The following is an 18,772-nucleotide window of genomic DNA, read 5'->3' as shown; positions in this document are numbered from 1 at the left end:
AATTACTTTACTTAGATTTAAGTACTGCAGTTGTACATTTGAAATACCTTCCTACCTTTCTGATAGGAAGCCTTCTTGAGGTGGTATAAAACATTTCTTCTTATATTCTGATTTGAGTTGTGGACAACTATGACCACATGAATTAAAAAAATTCAACATTTCACTGCCCAAGTCAGCTATAACACAAGTCTTGTTCATTAGACTACATGCTGTACAGTATTTGTGGACAGATTTTGTCCCAGGATTTATTATGCATTTCTTCTTCTTCGTTGCATGATTTAGAATAATAAGGTGAGAAATGGGCCTATTCTGAGTTCATCCTGCACTGCAGCAGCTAATAAAGTCCATTTAATCCCAAAAACGCTTTTCTTTTAGGCAGGCTGGAGCAGAAAACAACTCACCTTTCTCAAGTTGTACAGTAATGTCACATGTGTATGAAGGTGGATCAAACAAGCTAATCTTAAATGTCAAAGTAGAGAGAAGCCTAGTAGGCCTATTTATTTTCATTCATTACACAATATGATCAAGCTATGCGCATCTTTTTCTTCTGTTCTCTACTTGTTATAGTTACACAGTATTAGGGGTGTGGGCTGTATTAAAAGTATCCACTGTTCTCCCATGCTCTAACACACAGTAACGACGAAATGTGTGCTGTTCTCACATTCTTCCTCTGTATGTACACATAAACAACAAGGCAGAGAAATATAAAAGGAATTTATTTTATTGTTTGGGTACATTATTGTTCAGTGTACATGCTCACATCTGAAACAAACTTTACGTGCTTGATAACTCTCCCACCCCGCAGACATCTACACGTCAATACCGATTTATATTCATAGCGGCAAGTGCTATGTAGCTCCACATAGGGGCCACAGGAAGTGACATATAACACCTTCATGCGGCGTCATAACCGCGTAGCAAATTCACAGCCGCACCGGCAGAGCTCCAGAATATGCAACTCGGCCGGCTCACACCCGGACGCGCTTACAAGTGCGAGGGCCCGCCCAACGCTGCTTGCAGCTTTAATATATATATATATATTTTTTTTTTTTTCCTGCAAAGTAGGCCCAAATGACATGGCCTAAACATACTCGAAAACTCACCAAAATTTGCAAACATGTCAGAACCGGTGAAAAATTTCGTATTCTACAAGTTTCGCACATGGGTGTGGCAAAATGACTCGCTAGCGCCACCTAGAAAATTGGAAAAGATTAGCCCCTCGTTCACGTTCAACCTACATGTACGAAATTTTCTGGGGACATGTATCGTATCAAGACGCACAAAATTTTGAATTTTACGTCAAATTTTTGGATGATTTACACACTTCGTACTTTAACAACTTCTCCTAGGGATTTAGTCGGATCGACGTCAAATTTCTGCTGTGCCTTCTAAAGGCATTGACGATGAAAAGTTGTGCTATTTGCGAGTTTTCGTCAATGGGCGTGTCCGTGGCGTCGATGATTCGCAATGAAAAGGAAGTTGTTGTAACTTCAGTGTACATGCTCACATCTGGACCAAACTGTACATCTAGGATGAGAGTCCCGCCCTGAACACATGTACATGCCGACATTCACCCACAGTCATAGCGCCACCTGCTGGCAACAGGAAGTGACTTTTAACAAAGCAGCCCCCGCAGCACGTTTCACCTACGTGCAAGAATTTTCTGTGGTATGTGTATCTTGTCCAGACGCACAAAAAAGCCTCTTGGAGCGATGCCCTAAACCCAACAGGAAGTCGGCCATTTTGAATTTTACGTCAAATTTTGGATGATTTACACACTTCGTACTTTAACGAACTCCTCCTAGGGATTTAGTCCGACCGACTTCAAATTTGTGCTGTGCCTTCTAAAGGCATTGAAGATGAAAAGTTGTGCTATTTGCGAGTTTTCATCAATGGCCGTATCCGTGGCGAGGCGTCAAAGATCAAGTCTTCGCCATGACACAGGAAGTTGTCGTAACTTCAGTGTACATGCTCACATCTGAAACAAACTTTACGTGCTTGATAACTGTCCCACCCCGCAGACATCTACACACCAATACCGATTTATATTCATAGCAACAAGTGCTATGTAGCTCCACATAGGGGACACAGGAAGTGACATATAGCACCTTCATGCGGGTAGCAAATTCACAGCCGCACCGGCAGAGCTCCAGAATATGCAACTCGGCCGGCTCACACCCGGACGCGCTACAAGTGCGAGGGCCTGCCCAACGCTGCTTGCAGCTTTAATTTTGTCTTACTTTTTTATTCTATTTTCTGTATGTTTTTTTTGAAATCCACGTTATCCTTTGTATCACTTAATACTAGGGGGTTACGAGATTCTATAAAAAGGAAATCATCTTTCTTGCTTTGTAAAAATGAAAAATCACAGTGCTATCTTCTTCAAGAAACTCACTCTTAACAACACAGATGAAAAGTTCTGGTCAAATCAGTGGGGAGACAAAATAGTCTTTAGCCATGGCACAAATAGGTCAGCAGGTGTCGCCATACTCTTAAATAATGTTCCTGGGGAGGTGGTAACTACCAAGAAGGATTCTTATGGTCACTGGATAATTTGTCTGAAGTCGATGATCACTTTCTGATATTGGGAAACATATATGGGTATAATAACAATAACCAAAATAAAAATGTATTAATTAATTTCTGAAATGACAATTGCTGTTAAAGATCTAGGCCAAAGATATAAAACTGAAGACTTCATATTTGGAGGAGATTTTAATATGGTGATTGATGAGTGGCTTGACAGAAATCCTTCAAGATATCAGGGGCACCATTACAACCCTATTTTATTTGAGTTTTGTAATATGTTTCAACTAAGAGATGTATGGCACACTCTTAACCCTGATAGCCAAACCTTTACTTGGTTCAAACCAGATGGTTCGGTTAAATCTAGATTAGATTTCTGGCTTCTGTCAGATACTGGGTCTAACCAATTCCACAATCTCCACTGCACCTTTAACAGATCACTCTTTGATTAAACTTATTCTTACTCCTACAAATTCACGTCAAAAGAATAAAGGGTATTGGAAGTTCAATTCGAGCCTTCTTAAATATGAACCATTCTGTCAAGAAATTATATCAGTAATCAGTGATATAAATAAAGACTGTAATTTGACAAATTATAGGGAGAAATGGGAATTCTTAAAATACAAGGCACGTCAAATTTCCATATCAAACAGCAAAAAATTAAGCAGAGCTAGTAAAAAAAGGGAAATGGAAATTGTAAAGGAAATCAACACAATTTGTAATAAACCTATATTAAATGTAGATGACAAACAAAAACTAATCCTTCTGCAGTCTTCACTGGACAGCATTTACATTAATAAGGCCAAAGGAGCATATATCAGGTCAAGACCGAAGTGGATAGAGGAGGGTGAAAGGAGCTCAGCCTATTTCTGTAGATTGGAGAGAAAGAGACAAGAACGAAATACTATAAAAACTCTGTTAATTGATAACCAAGAATGTACATAACCTAATAAGATTTCTAAGGAAATCTTTCAGTTTTACAGTAAATTGTACTCTTCCTCTTATTCATGTACAGCTGCTGATGCTTTCTTCGAGCCTACTAAAGAATGGATCCCTAAAGTGGACGAGTATTTTAAAAATGTATGTGATGCTGGAATCAGAATGGATGAAGTAGAAAATGCCTTGAAATGTTTATCCTTAGACAAGTCTCCAGGTTCAGATGGTCTAACAAGTAACTTCTATAGACACTTCTGGGAACATCTGAAAGACCTTTGTTTCAACATGTTAAAAGAAGTTTCTGAAACTCTAACTCTACCAACTACAATGAAGCAAGGAATCATCACCCTCATACCCAAACCTGGTAAAGACCCCAAGCTAATTGACAATCTTAGGCCCATAACCTTACTTAACAATGACTATAAAATCTTAACTCATATCTACGCAAACAGACTAAAAACTGGTATCACTCAAATCATTTCATACACACAATCGGGGTTCATAAAAGGACGATCAATTCACAATTACATACGACTTGTACTTGACTTACTTGATTACAATAACTTAATTGAAGATGATGGTTTTATCCTTTTTCTTGACTTTTTCAAAGCGTTTGATATGATTGAACACCAATTTATGTTTCGTACTCTAGAACAATTTGGTTTTGGTGAAAATGTTCAAAATATAGTGAAATTACTATATAAAGATACTAATAGTACTGTGTTGTTACCACAAGGTGTATCTCCAAGGTTTTCTGTTGACAAAGGCATTAAACAAGGCTGCCTCATCTCCCCTTTGCTTTCATCGCTGCAGCAGAAATGCTTTCCATTCTGGTTAAACATTCAGATTTCGAAAAATTGACAGTGCTGGGCAAACAACTAACTATCAGCCAACTGGCTGATGACACGACTATATTTATGAAAGACAGTGACCAAATTCCTAAGGTTCTTCATACAGTTGATTACTTCTCAAGAGCATCTGGCTTAAAATTAAACCTTAATAAATGTGATGTTTTTCCGATTCACAATTCCACCCTTACATCAGTTCCTAATATCCCTGTAAAATCAGCTGTTAAATACCTAGGGATACACATTACTAAGGATAAGGACTTGCTCGATAATCTTAATATTTGGAATAATCTGGATAAATGCAAATCTTATTTAAACTCCTGGTCTCTAGATATCTCTATTATTGGCAGAATTTTTCTTACAAAAATGGAGTGCATTTATCGATTCATCTACCCAGCCTACTCCTTATCGCTTCCTAAAAATGCAATAAAAGCCATAGACCAAGCTATTTTCAATTATATCTGGAAAAGGAAAACCCACTATATTAAGAAAGGCACTATAGTTAAAGAATATGAAGAAGGTGGACTTAAGGCTATTGATACTGAGTGCATTAACGGTACTATTAAAACAAACTGGTTAAGGTCATTTTTAATTCACGAAAAACAACTTTGGTTTCATATTCCCAGTAAATTTTTTATGAAGGTAGGAGGCATTGATTTCCTTCTTCGATGTGACTTTGATCTAAAAAAAACTCCCTGTCAATTTATCCTCAACAAGTTTTACTGTAGTGGAGAATGATGTACAAACATAATTTTACTCCTCACAACACCCCTATTTGGAATTGCAGGTATGTGTTACTTAAAAATAAATCCATATTTTTCCCACTTTGGCTAGAAAAAGGAATATGGTCTGTGATGGACTTATTGGACAGTACAGGTAACATTCTGTCATTTGAGGACTTTGGTTCCAAATTTAAGCTTTTCGACAGAGGTCAGTATGCCAAGGTTTTCAAGGCAATTCCTCAAGCTGTGTGTCGGTATATAATTTATCTCAAAATACTGTGAAACCTAATCTCTCTTTGCTTTTGGTGAATGATCACAATTTCATAAATATAAAATTACCAAACTTCATCATCAGGCAAACATTTGTTAGAGAATTATATTCACCTTCTTTCCACAGAAATTCCATTTTTAAAATTTTCTCTAAAAAAGAGGCTAACTGCTTTTGCTAATGCTTTCCGGGAAGATGTGCATTATTGGTTGTTCCCTAAAGTTTTAAATTTTTCTAGTCTAACAAAGAAAAATGTTATATTTGGTAAAATTTTGAAAGACCCCTTACATGACCTGGCTATAAATTCACTTATCATTCTTGGAAAGTTTTTTATACATAAAAACAAATTCAGCTTTGAGCTGTGTCTTTACTTTTCATTTCTTAAACATATTAAGAAAAAGAATGCTACTAAGCTCTCTAAGTTAGTTGATGACCTTAAGCATACAGAAAATCCCTAGCTTTACTCCAACACTTTGCTACTTTACAGCAATCAGTCTGTGAGCGGGCCAGTGTGTTACAGCAACTAACTTCCTGTTGTTCTTGGAAAATCAGCATGCGCCTCACACATTAGCTTTACATTAGCACTAGCCCCCACCCCCTCTCCTGCATTCCCCTGAAGAGCCTTCACAGTTTAAAAAGCACTCTGCTCTAAGGTGATAGATCCAGACAGTCTCCCTCTGACTCGGACCAGCCCACCACAACCCACCTGGAGATATACTACCACCTGAGCCATGTCACACTAGTCAACAAAGATTTGATTTTTTAAATGAACTTAAATGAACTATGATTATTTGTAGAACGATACATAAAACAGAACTACTTGAATGTTTTATCATAAATAATTAGAAAACTATATTTATATAATTGTATAACATTTTAATTGTTATTTACACTGGGTCTATGGTGAGGTGGATGAAATACATCTTTGCATTAGTCCACTACATCACTATCACAAGAACGTACATTCTCAGAATCTAGCATATAACTGAGTCAACCTATAAATAACTGCAAAAGCATCGGCACAAACAGAGTGTTAATAAGCAGCTGGTATAACCGCTGTTCATCTGCATTGTATTACACTGTACAGGTATTGGCATTTTTAATTTTCCAGTCTTTCTACAGTGACTACATGTAGAAGTGTAATATTCAAAATTCAAACTGGGCTCAGTGGGATCTGGTCATTCTCTAACTACATGCATTAGTTATGGGAAGTGAGTTCACTGCTCGCTGGGTCCGTGTTAAAACAATCAAGAGGGGGAAAAGGAGCAGGCGACCCAGCGGGACCCAGCCAGGTAACCAGACGTGAATATTGAGGGAGGGAGACGTGAGGGAAGCGACGGCCCACTCAACAGAGCTGACCACCACAGCACAGCTCTCTCTCTCTCTCTCTCTCTCTATTCTAGTCTTTTTCTTTGTTCCACTGCACCACTGGCCCACAGGGAAGCCTCTAGGAACTCGTGATGGCCACATTAGAGTCATACCATCAACATCTGTGCTTTTCCATTCAACCCTCTTAACTGTAACCATCAAAAGTTCCAATAATGCCATCATTGTAATTCTTTTTTCACTGAAAGAGTCATCGATTACTTAACGGCATTATATGACACTGCTGTGTGAACGTCAACCATGTGATGTATTCTACTGTGACAGAAGAATTAGAAAAGGGAGTGGAGGCTGTACCCTGACTGTGGGCTTCAAAGGTCATCTTAAAACCGCAGGCCTCATTACTGGCATCAGAGACAAAGTGGATAAAGAGGTGGCTGTCAGTAGTCTGAAGGAGGGATGGCATACTCGAACCACAGAGACGTTCCCCGAGCAGTGGAGATGAAGCATCCGGACCATTCCTGAGCTGTGGAGACAGCAGTGAATGAATATGAACCGTTTCATTAACTGTGGATCAAAACCTTTGACACAGAGAAGCAAATACAGCTTTATTTTACAGAGTAGCTGTATGCAATACAAAATATTACTGAATTTTATAACCGAAACATTTTCACCTTTCGTTCTCAGGGCCAGGTTTGCATGAGTAAAAACGTGTGCAAACTTGATATCACCAGCAAATTAAGATGTAAGCTGATCTACTAATGGTGTGCCCACAGAATGACGTCTTCCAAAAATGCAAGATATTAACAGTTGTTCATTTACTACTTTAGTCTTAATGAATATACAATTTGGGGCGTTTCAATTTTATTGTGCAAAGTAATGGGAGGGTAACATGCAAATACATTTATTTACTACACGCATTGTGATCTAACAAGACTAAAAGCAATGTCATGTGAGTGCAACAGCATTTTTATTTAATACAATTGAAAGGAAGGTGCAAACCGCCAAGTGTTGCGCAGAGATGGCTGCTGTTATCATTGTGAGGAGGAGACACAGTCGTAATGAAAGAAGACGTAGGGAAATTAAAAACACCTCCACTGTGTTTGCACCTGTTGTCATCTACACAATAATTCACCCATAACATGTACTACAATTACACATGCAATATTTTAGAATGCACATGCAATTTAGTACTCTTTATTTAGGATGTTAGTAAATCTGGCCCTCAGTGTGTTTACATGCACTGAAATAACATGGTTACTGTAAAATCCGTGTCTGCATGCAGCAGCCGAAACGCACCAAACTAAATGGGCAAATGACACCTGAGTTAACATGTGACTCTGACAATCACATGACCCCACCTCAACACATAATTTAGCTCAATGACCTTCATGTGATGTCAACGTGAGGCCCAAAGAGTATGGAGGACCGATCCTGACACATTCAGAAATAAATACAGAAATAAATAAATGCTCAATAAATAAATAAAAACAAAAAAATAAAGTAAATAAATAAATGTAGGTAGTAATTAAATTATACAAGGAGACATAAATGTATATATCTATTTTAATTACCTTATTTATTGTCCGTTATAATCTTCAACTTCATTTATTAATTATTTCTTTTTTAAATGTATTTATTTATGTGTGTGTTTTAATACTATTGTCTGTTTTATTCTTCCTTTGTATTTATTTACCTTATTTATTTTCACCCATGGTATTTATTTCTGCCTGTCCTTTTTACATTTCTGTATGCATTTCTGCCTCATTATGCAAATGAGGAGGGGCTGTGTCTCAAGGGGTCATCTTCTCTGCTATTGGTGGACCAGTCAGACAGGAGCGCTCTAGGCCTTCTCTGCCTGCAGACATCAACGAGCTGCTCCTCACACAGTCAGATGGCTTCCTTCAGTGCGCTGAGGTGTTTAGTAACTCTGTTTGAAGACAATACTACCAGCAATGTCTTCCTTCTCTTTTCATGTGGTCACTCCGACAGACAGTGCTTTCAGTTTGCTGCATGCATGGACACAGAACTGCGGTATAGGGAGAAGCACACGGTCAGCTGGCTGCAGCTAAATCTGGAGTGCACTCGTATTCAATTCTGTATGGTAAATTCAGTTTTAACGGAGCAGAGCGAGCTGACAGGCAGAGTTAGAGACTTTTTCTGTCCGTTTCTCTCTTTACAAAGACGCATGTTGCAGTCAGAGTCTTCTCTGAAGAGGACAATGAAGTCTCAGTAGTACACGATGCGAGCACCACATACAAAATCATTTATCAAATTACACAACAGATATACAGTATGAAAATAAGATTGATTGGATTATACTCACAGGAAGTATAAAACCTGTTACATACGTCTATTAAAAGTAAAATAACACAAAAATGTCAGGGAAATTACTTTACTTAGATTTAAGTACTGCAGTTGTACATTTGAAATACCTTCCTACCTTTCTGATAGGAAGCCTTCTTGAGGTGGTATAAAACATTTCTTCTTATATTCTGATTTGAGTTGTGGACAACTATGACCACATGAATTAAAAAAATTCAACATTTCACTGCCCAAGTCAGCTATAACACAAGTCTTGTTCATCAGACTACATGCTGTACAGTATTTGTGGACAGATTTTGTCCCAGGATTTATTATGCATTTCTTCTTCTTCGTTGCATGATTTAGAATAATAAGGTGAGAAATGGGTCTGTTCTGAGTTCATCCTGCACTGCAGCAGCTAATAAAGTCCATTTAATCCCAAAAACGCTTTTCTTTTAGGCAGGCTGGAGCAGAAAACAACTCAACTTTCTCAAGTTGTACAGTAATGTTACATGTGTATGAAGGTGGATCAAACAAGCTAATCTTAAATGTCAAAGTAGAGAGGAGCCTAGTAGGCCTATTTATTTTCATTCATTACACAATATGAATAAGCTATGCAGACAGTTGTAAAGAAAGAACATCTTCTTCTGTTCTCTACTTGTTATAGTTACACAGTATTAGGGGTGTGGGCTGTATTAAAAGTATCCACTGTTCTCCCATGCTCTAACACACAGTAACGATGAAATGCGTGCTGTTCTCACATTCTTCCTCTGTGTGTACACATAAACAAGGCAGGGAAATATAAAAGGAATTTATTTTATTGTTTGGGGATTGTTTTCTTTGTTGCTCGCCTTCTTCTTCTTTTCCTCTGAAGAATAGGGTTATGTTCTCCGCATGCCTCCTCCTGTGTTTTCTGTGTAAGACACAGAAGTACAGTAACTAACGTTAGCCTTCATTAAATCATTTCGACTGGTGAAGTGCAGTAAAGTTAACTTTAAATTGACTTCACCACCACACATAAAACACGGCTTAATAGCAATCACATTTAACAGAAGCATAAAATTTTTCTTAATGGTAACTGTTAAGATTAGTTTATTTGTTAGTCACCACCACTAGCTTAAGAGCTTTAGCCTATATGATGTTAGCACTACATAAATTAGCCTAGCGGCTAACGGACTTTTACTCTCCTCATAGCTTAACAGATTACATGTATTATATTATTATAGCGTTTTTGTTGAAACAGAAGCTGATAACAGCAGAGCAACGAGCTGCTCCGTGGGGGCATTTACCGTAAATACTCGAATACGAGTGCACTCCAGATTTAGCTGCGGCTAACTGATGTGGCTCTCAGAAACAACAGCTCACTTTTCTGCTAATTGAAAACTCTGTAGGTCAGAGTGTCCACGTGAAAAGAGAAGGAAGACATGGCTGGTAGTATTGTCTTCAAACAGAGTTGCTAAACACCTCAGCGCACTGAAGGAAGCCATCTGACTGTGTGAGGAGCAATATCGTTGATGTCTGCAGGCAGAGAAGGCCTAGAGCTCTCCTGTCTGACTGGTCCACCAATAGGAGAGAAGTTCACCCCTTGAGACACAGCCCCTCCTCATTTGCATAAGGAGGCAGAAATGCATACAGAAATGTAAACAGGACAGGCAGAAATAAATACCATGGGTGAAAATAAATAAGGTAAAAAAATACAAAGGAAGAATAAAACAGACAAAAATATTAAAACACATACATAAATAAATACATTTAAATAAATGAAGTTGAAGATTATAACAGATATTTATTAATTACTTATTTTTTTACAGTAACAGCCCCATCATCTGCAAATAAAGACTGCCCATCCCTCTTCCAATATCTCTAAATATATCATTTATTATTATATTAAATAAGACTGGACCTATGACACTTCCTTGAGGGGTACCATTTTCTATTTTAACACATTTTGATCTACATCAAACATACACTTGAACTTGTATTGTTCTATTCATTAAAAAATCTTTAATCCAATTAAACATTCTACCTCTAATTCCTAGATCATAAATTTTAATCATCAGTCCTTCCTTCCATAAGCAATCATAAGCTTTCTCAATATCTAAAAATACACTTACCACTACTTCTTTTTTATTAAATGCCTTCTTGATATCTTGATCTAAAACTGCTACTGACTCCATTGTTGATCTTCCCTTTCTAAAACCATTTTGAAATTCAGTAAAAAGTCCTTTACTTTCTAAAAAGTAAACTAATCTATTTGTTATCATTCTTTCCATGATTTTTCAAAGCACTGATGTTAATGCAATAGGCCGATATGAGCTTGGGTCACTTGCATTTTTGCCTGGTTTCAAGATAGGGATTATAACTGCATGTTTCCATTCTACTGGCAAGCAACCCTCTCCCCACACAGTATTAATCAGAGAAAGAACTTCCTCAAGTACTAGTCATCCAGATGTTTAAATAATTCATATGATAAGCCATCTCTCCCGGGGGTAGTGTCTGCAGCAGAATTAATAGCATCCCTCAATTCTTTCATGGAGAAATACAAGCTGGTTGGATTTTCATTATCAGAATTCTGGTTCAGCTTCCACTTATTAGCTGCCAAAAGATGAGTCCTTTTTACACTGCTCTCAATTCCTAAATTACCAGAACTGTGCACTGCTTGAAAAGCTTCAACAAACATGTCTGCTTTGTCTTGGTTGGTTATTGCTTCCACCCCACCTTTCTGTAAAACCGGAATTGATTTCCTCTTATACAGACCTGACATTCTATGCACAGCTGACCACAAGTGTCCTACAGGAGTTTCAGGGCCCAGTGTTTCACAAAATCTTCCCCAGCTATTTTTCTTTGCATTCTTAATTACTCTTCTTGCTACTGCCCTTAATCACTTATATTCCACTGCAAAATCCACCATTGGATACTTTCTTAATTTTCTATACGCCTGAGCAAATTTATATTTTGGAATTATCGCTTCTTCTTCTTTTTTTAATCATCTTCCAAACCTACATAAAATTGGATAGTGGTCACTGCCTATAGTATATCTGTCCATAATATCCCATTCTCTAATTCTGGATAATCTTGAGGAGGCAACTGATAAATCGATGCAACTGCTGGTATTCCTACCAATGTGGAACCTAGTTGGCCTTCCATTATTTATCACTACCAGATCATACTTGTCCAGAAAGTCCTCTACTATCTCGCCATTATAATTCTTACTATCACTTCCCCATAATGGGTTATGGGCATTAAAATCCCCTACCAATATAACAGATCCCCTCACATGCTCCATAATCTCATCAAATTCAGACATTACCATTGTTTACAAGGATTATACAGATTTATAACAGTTATTGGACTATGGTTACTCCAAACTTCTACTGCCAGAACCTCCAGACTGGAACTCATATCAAGCCTTCTATACTGGAGACCAACTTCCTCACCTCCTTGGCGATATCCTATTGTTTTTTATCTTTACAACAAACTCTCAGCAACCCATTTCACAGTATTATAGCTAGAGCTCCCCTACCAATCTGACTATCCAAGGCAGTAGTAACTCTTAGTGGGTTTAATACTCTAAATCCACCACCTCCCTGCTTCTGATCCTTGACTCGAAATAGCACCGCAAACTCTTCAGAACTCATTTTCATAATTTTTTTTCTCTCCAACTGCTTCAGATAAATCTGGCCTTTCACTCGATGCTTCTCTCTTCTGATTTCCTTTACTAACTACCTTCCATCCACCTCCCTCATCCCCACCACCCCTTCCCGTAGCCATAGGCTACGCTACTATACCACTTCTGCTTCTACTAATAACAACCACCACCAGGAGATGTAGATAATCCAGATAATTTGAATGAGAACCACCACTGATCGCCCACCGCCGCAACTCGTCAGAGATCGAGCCCAAGCAACCACCAAGCCACCCTTCTCGCCTGCAAGGAGCAGCGCCAGAACACCGTTCCAGACCTATACAGGCTGTCGGTCAGTGTCCCCGCACACCTCCCCACAGACGTCAAGTAGCCTAACGGCTGCCAAAGCAGTCCGTAAAACAAGTTGCCTCTCAATCGAACCTCCTTGATTCTCCTTCCACCCCTCTCTGCTGTTTCAACTTTCCACTGACCCCATGGACTAGGCGACGTGGGTAAGTTTCTTCCTGGCTACTCAACTAGCTAATTGTGCGATGACTTCCCCCATTTGCAAATTTCATACAGGTGTCTTATTTAACATCACACAGCTATTAATGTCTAAACCATTGGCATCAAAAGTGAGAACACCCCTAAGAGAAAATGTCCAAATTAGGTCCAAAGTGTCTATATTTTGTGTGGCCAGCATTATTTTTCAGCACTGCCTTAACCCTCTAGGGCATGGAGTTCACCAGATCTTCACAGGTTGCCACTGGAGTCCTCTTCCACTCCTCCATGATGACATCACAGAGCTGGTGGATGTTAGATACCTTGCGGACCTCCACCTTCCGTTTGATGATGCCCCACGGATGCTCAATAGGGTTTAGGTCTGGAGACGTGCTTGGCCAGTCCATCACCTTTACCCTCAGCTACTTTAGCAAGGCACTGGCCCTGTGGCCCAGTCTCCGCAGGGAGGGGATCATGCTCTGCTTCAGTATGTCACAGTACATGTTGGCATTCATGGTTCCCTCAGTGAACTGTAGCTCCCCAGTGCCGGCAGAACTCATGCAGCCCCAGACAATGACACTTCCACTACCATGCTTGACTGCAGGCAAGACACACTTGTCTTTGTACTCCTCACCTGGTTGCCACCACACACGCTTGACACCATCTGAACCAAATAAGTTTATCTTGGTCTCATCAGACCACAGGACATGGTTCCAGTAATCTATGTCTTTCGCCTGCTTGTCTTCAGCAAACTGTTTGCGGGCTTTCTTGTGTATCATCTTTAGAAGAGGCTTCCTTCTGGGACGACAGCTATGCAGACCAATTTGTGGTGGCGTATGGTCTGAGCACTGACAGGCTGACTCCCCACCCCTTCAGCCTCTGCAGCAATGCTGGCAGCACTCATTCGTCTATTTCCCAAAGACAACCTCTGGATATGACACTGAGCACGTGCACTCAACTTCTTTGGTCGACCATGGCGAGGCCTGTTCTGAGTGGAACCTGTCCTGTTGAACCGCTGTATGGTCTTGTCCACCGTGCTGCAGCTCAGTTTCAGGGTCTTGGCAATCTTCTTATAGTCTAGGCCATCTTTATGTAGAGCAACCTTTCTTTTTTTCAGATCCTCAGAGAGTTCTTTGCCATGAGGTGCCATGTTGAACTTTCAGTGACCAGTATGAGGGAGTGTGAGAGCAAACACCAAATTTAACACACCTGCTCCCCATTCACACCTGAGACCTTGTAACACTAACGAGTCACATGACACCGGGGAGGGAAAAGGGCTAATAGGGCCCAATTTTGACATTTTCACATAGAGGTGTACTCACTTTTGTTATCAGCGGTTTAGACATTAATGGCTGTGTGATGTGTTATTTTGAGTGGACAGCAATTTTACACTGTAAGCTGTACACTCACTACTTTACATTGTAACAAAGTGTCATTTCTTCAGTGTTGTCACATGAAAAGATATAATCAAATATTTACAATAATGTGAGGGGTGTACTCACTTTTGTGAGATACTGTAACTTATAAATTTCTTCGATGAAAGTTGTCCTGAGTGAACTGGAATTACGTTTCTTCAAAACAGACTCACACAGAGAAGTGTGTTATGGGTAACCATAAGTTGCAGAGGCTGATGTGCACATCTCCAAAATCTTAACTATGCGTCATGCGCACCTGCGAGTTAAGCAAGTTTACTGCTTGAACTCCTGCTGGGAGATGGGTTAAAAACAAACGTACTACATACAAGTATAAAAGACACCGGCACACAAAAGTATCCACGTAACCCCCCATGCACGTTTGCCTATGGGCAGCCAAGCGTCAGAATCCTCATAGATGTCCGTACACAGAGGCTGTACACAGGAACACTTTCAATATCACACTTATGAATCTGGTTTTGAACTCATAGTATACATATTTTCTATCCACATGTTATTTACCTCCAGGTAGTCTCCAGAGCTGCATCGAGATCCATAGCCTTGAATCTGGAAGTGGCTCTGGAAGGTGACAGAAACCCTGAAGCCAGGCGTCACCATCACATGCCAGTCACAGCTTAGACCAGGCAGGTAGTTCTGGGGGTAGCGGGGACTGCTCAGCACACCCCTGTCGACATGCAAGAGGCCACCACAGCCTGAAAAGATGGTTATTATTATTAATATGATTGTAATTGTGGTAGAACAGTAGCAGTGGCAGAGTGTGACAGGAAAAGAAAGGGGTGTCATGGGAGAAATGATAGATGTTACATGCTGAATTAGCAAACTCTTTCTTCAGGTAAATGAGCGTGAAGCTGTGTCTGTAGTCACTTCTTGTTTAGCACATGTATAGTGAACTGTATTTACTGCACGTCCATGGTAATTACACTACTTTCTGTTATCAATCCCACAATATAATGTGAGGAAATCACAACTGTGTGACTCTAAAGCTCCATCCCTCCGCTTCAGCCAATCCCGTAAGCGTATAGATTCGAGGGTGTGATATAATGTGATCTACCTGCAGGTCAACCTCAGTATGGAGCTAGCCTGGCTGGAAGTTTTCGAAATCTAATCTCACTAATTGACAGTATGTCTTGTTTGTTAAGCCCCACACAAACCAAAGAGTAAAAACGACAAGTTTGATTTTTACAGGACGTTGTGTGTGGAACTACTTCCTGGCCATGCCATTGACTGGATTCTCGGCTGGTTGCCTTGCATCCTAACAGTCATGACGAAACTCCCTCCAGGAGTTTTGTCATGACTGTTAGGCTAGACTGTTATTTGTAACTGGTATTTGTGAATCCATCTGACCCAGTGGATTTCAGGTGTAAGAAAGGGAATCTGTGAGCAGATGATTGCAGGTAGAGTAGAAAGAGAGCGACATGTTTAATTATGGCTTTGTGGAGCTTTTTCATTCATCGCAGCTACATCTGGCAGGGGAACAGCTGCTCTAAAGTGTAAAGTCGCATCGATTCTGATCTGATTGTCCAGACTGAGGTCGCATTTTAAAAAATCCGATCTGTATCGGATTTGGACCACATATGAAAGTGGCCCAAATCCAAACTGGAAAAAATCAGATTCCACGTGACTTGGGCTGTTCACATAGTTATTAAAAGATCAGATCTGAGTCACATATGAACAAAAAAATCAGATTTGGGTCACTTTGGCATGCAGTCTGAATGCAGCCTAAAGTTAACAGGTGTATGGTTTTATCAGTTTGCTTCAGGTGTACGACCTCTGGAGTAGGAGGCGTTAAAGCCTCGGCCACTGATGCTGCTGTCTGAGGAGAAGTGGATAAACATGGAATTTCTTGTTGAGTGGAGAGAACCTGGAGGATCTCGACCACACACACTAGCCAGCACAGGGGAAAGACTGGTCACACCTGGGAACACACACACACACACAGGTGAAATCAGAAGAACAAACAGGTCTTTTATCATATCTCTACAGAAAAGGCATGTCCCCTGTAATCCATCACAACAAATACCTGCCTCTTTACTTCTGTTACACCTAAACAGTTGTTTTTATTTTCTTTCCTTTTTATGTTTTAATCTAGCAACAAAACATACACAAAAACATAGACATCCACTAGACACTGAATCCACAGTAGCTACAATTTCAGATATGTTACTTATGTTTTGAAACTCGGATTCGTGGTTTGGAAATCCAACCGCTGGTGTAAAGCTGACTTTACTGCAGACTTCACGTCGCTCTAATAACCATGCAACCAGATTCAGTCATTATACAGAGTCAGCGTGGAGTGTCATGGCTTACCGTCTCTTATGACAAGGCTGTCAAAATAGCAGTTGGGGTAGTCCTCCATGTCCAGAGACAAGAGGTTCAACTCTACAGTCGAGTCTGGAGAACGTATCAACCAGGTACACTCCTGGTTAGGAGGGTAGTTTTCAGGCCAGCCAGGAGAATAGAGGAAGCCAGGAGTCTCTTCTGTCATTAGAACTCCCCCACATGCACCTGACACACACATTTACATTTATTTATTTAGCTGACGCTTTTATCCAAAGCAACTTACAATTGCTATACATGTCAGAGGTCCAAAGCGACTTACAATTGCTATACATGTCAGAGGTCGCAATTATGGGTTAAGTGTCTTGCTCAGGGACACAATGGTGGATATCTCACAGTGGGAATTGAACCCAGGTCTCTCACACCAAAGGCAAGCATCTTATCTATGCGCCATCACCACCCCAATTCACACACAATTCTAATATATTTTGGTAATATATATATAATATAATAATAATAATCTTTATTTGTAGAGCACTTTTCAAAAACAAGTTACAAAGTGCTTTAACAAGTGTAAAGAATAATACAAAAAAAAAAAAGATAAGAGCATGAAAATTTAATATAAAATTAGTAAGATACAATAAAATAAAAGGGATAAAATAAAGTCAAATAAGATCGGGAAAAGCTCTCCTATAAAAGTATGTTTTAAGAAGGGACTTAAAAGAGTTCACTGACTCATCCGACCTGATTTCCTCGGGCAGGCTGTTCCAGAGCCATATAATATATCAATAATCATAATATATCAATCTGACATTTCTTTGTTGGAAACAAACTGTAGCCTACAAACACTTAAATTAGTGCTTATTGCCATTACCACTTTGAATACACTTTTACAGATGAAGGTTTTAGGAAGGTTCCTGGCATTACAAATATCCATGATATATATATACACAATAAATTCAGATTTTTGCAGCAATCACATGCCCCTTGAATAAACTTTTTGTCTACTAGGATCAGAATCAGTTATTTTAACTCCACATTAGTGGTCCAGTTGTAACGTGCACAGTTTAGTGTGTACACATGCTGAATAACCAAGGCCAAGTACTAGGCCTGTATTGGTAATGTAGTAATGTAATAAGTTGGCTAAAGTTCAGCTAAGGCAATATGTCATGGCCATACAGGCTAATGTACAGAACTTAATGGAGACACTACAGGTGAACACAATAAAATTTGATAACTAATAACTTCATCACAATGGGTAGTAGGCATAACAAACACCATCTATATGTGTATTTTGGAGGTTTTCTTTCCATTTGCGTAAAAGAAGACATGGAAGCAAAATACACCAAAATCTCAATATTGACCACTACATAAAAATAAAAAAAGAGTCCTGCTTTAAACAGTAATAATAAGTATACAGTCTATTAGTTTGTTGTATGCTGATAGATCTGTCTCTCTGTCCTGGCCTTATTTCAGGTGTCCCTGTGTGACATATTTTAATAATATTTCCTGGGGTGAAATTCCCCAGGTGGCGTTGTTGGCAATTTAAATACAGAATCACACCCATGTCTTGTTACACAAGCATTCCAGTATCCATGTGAGTCATAGGCTTTCTTGTAGTCAATCCAGGCGGTGCACAGATTGGTCTGCCTGGTCTTACAGTCTCGAGTGACTGCTCTATCAACCAGTAGCTGGTGCTTTGCTCCCCTGGTATTACTACCCATCCCCTTCTGGGCTCTGTCCATGTATTGAGCCATGTGCCTACTCATCTTAGCTTCCATGTTGTGCAGAGGCAGGTTATTGGCCGGTAGTTGGATGGGATTGTTCCCTTCTGGGGATCCTTCATGATCAGGACTGTCCATCCTTGGGTTAACCATTCTGGGTGGGTCCCATCCATCAGCAGTTGGTTCATTTGTGCTGCCAGGCGTTCATGGAGCGCAGTTAGTTTCTTCAGCCAGTAGGTGTGGATCATGTCAGGGCCTGGTGCTGTCCAGCTCTTCATACCTGCC

The 18,772-nt window shown here is 39.6% G+C and overlaps 1 protein-coding gene across 1 annotated transcript in view; it reads right to left on the bottom strand.

Annotated features, from left to right (window-relative positions):
- Nucleotides 1-18,772, bottom strand: part of cubn (cubilin (intrinsic factor-cobalamin receptor)) — a gene marked incomplete in the record, with an annotated part of 148,500 nt that overhangs the window by 36,283 nt on the left and 93,445 nt on the right. The window contains 4 exon segments of the mRNA XM_038723011.1: nt 6,981-7,149; nt 14,988-15,178; nt 16,255-16,401; nt 16,794-16,991. Coding sequence (XP_038578939.1) covers nt 6,981-7,149; nt 14,988-15,178; nt 16,255-16,401; nt 16,794-16,991 — 705 coding nt within the window.

The sequence above is a fragment of the Micropterus salmoides genome, unplaced genomic scaffold (assembly GCF_014851395.1).
Source record: "Micropterus salmoides isolate LMB-PRFRI ecotype aquatic unplaced genomic scaffold, ASM1485139v1 Ms_hic_scaffold_1, whole genome shotgun sequence".
Taxonomy (NCBI): Eukaryota; Metazoa; Chordata; class Actinopteri; order Centrarchiformes; family Centrarchidae; genus Micropterus; species Micropterus salmoides.
Note: the sequence above shows the minus strand (reverse complement) of the source record. Positions and strands in the feature narration are given on the sequence as shown.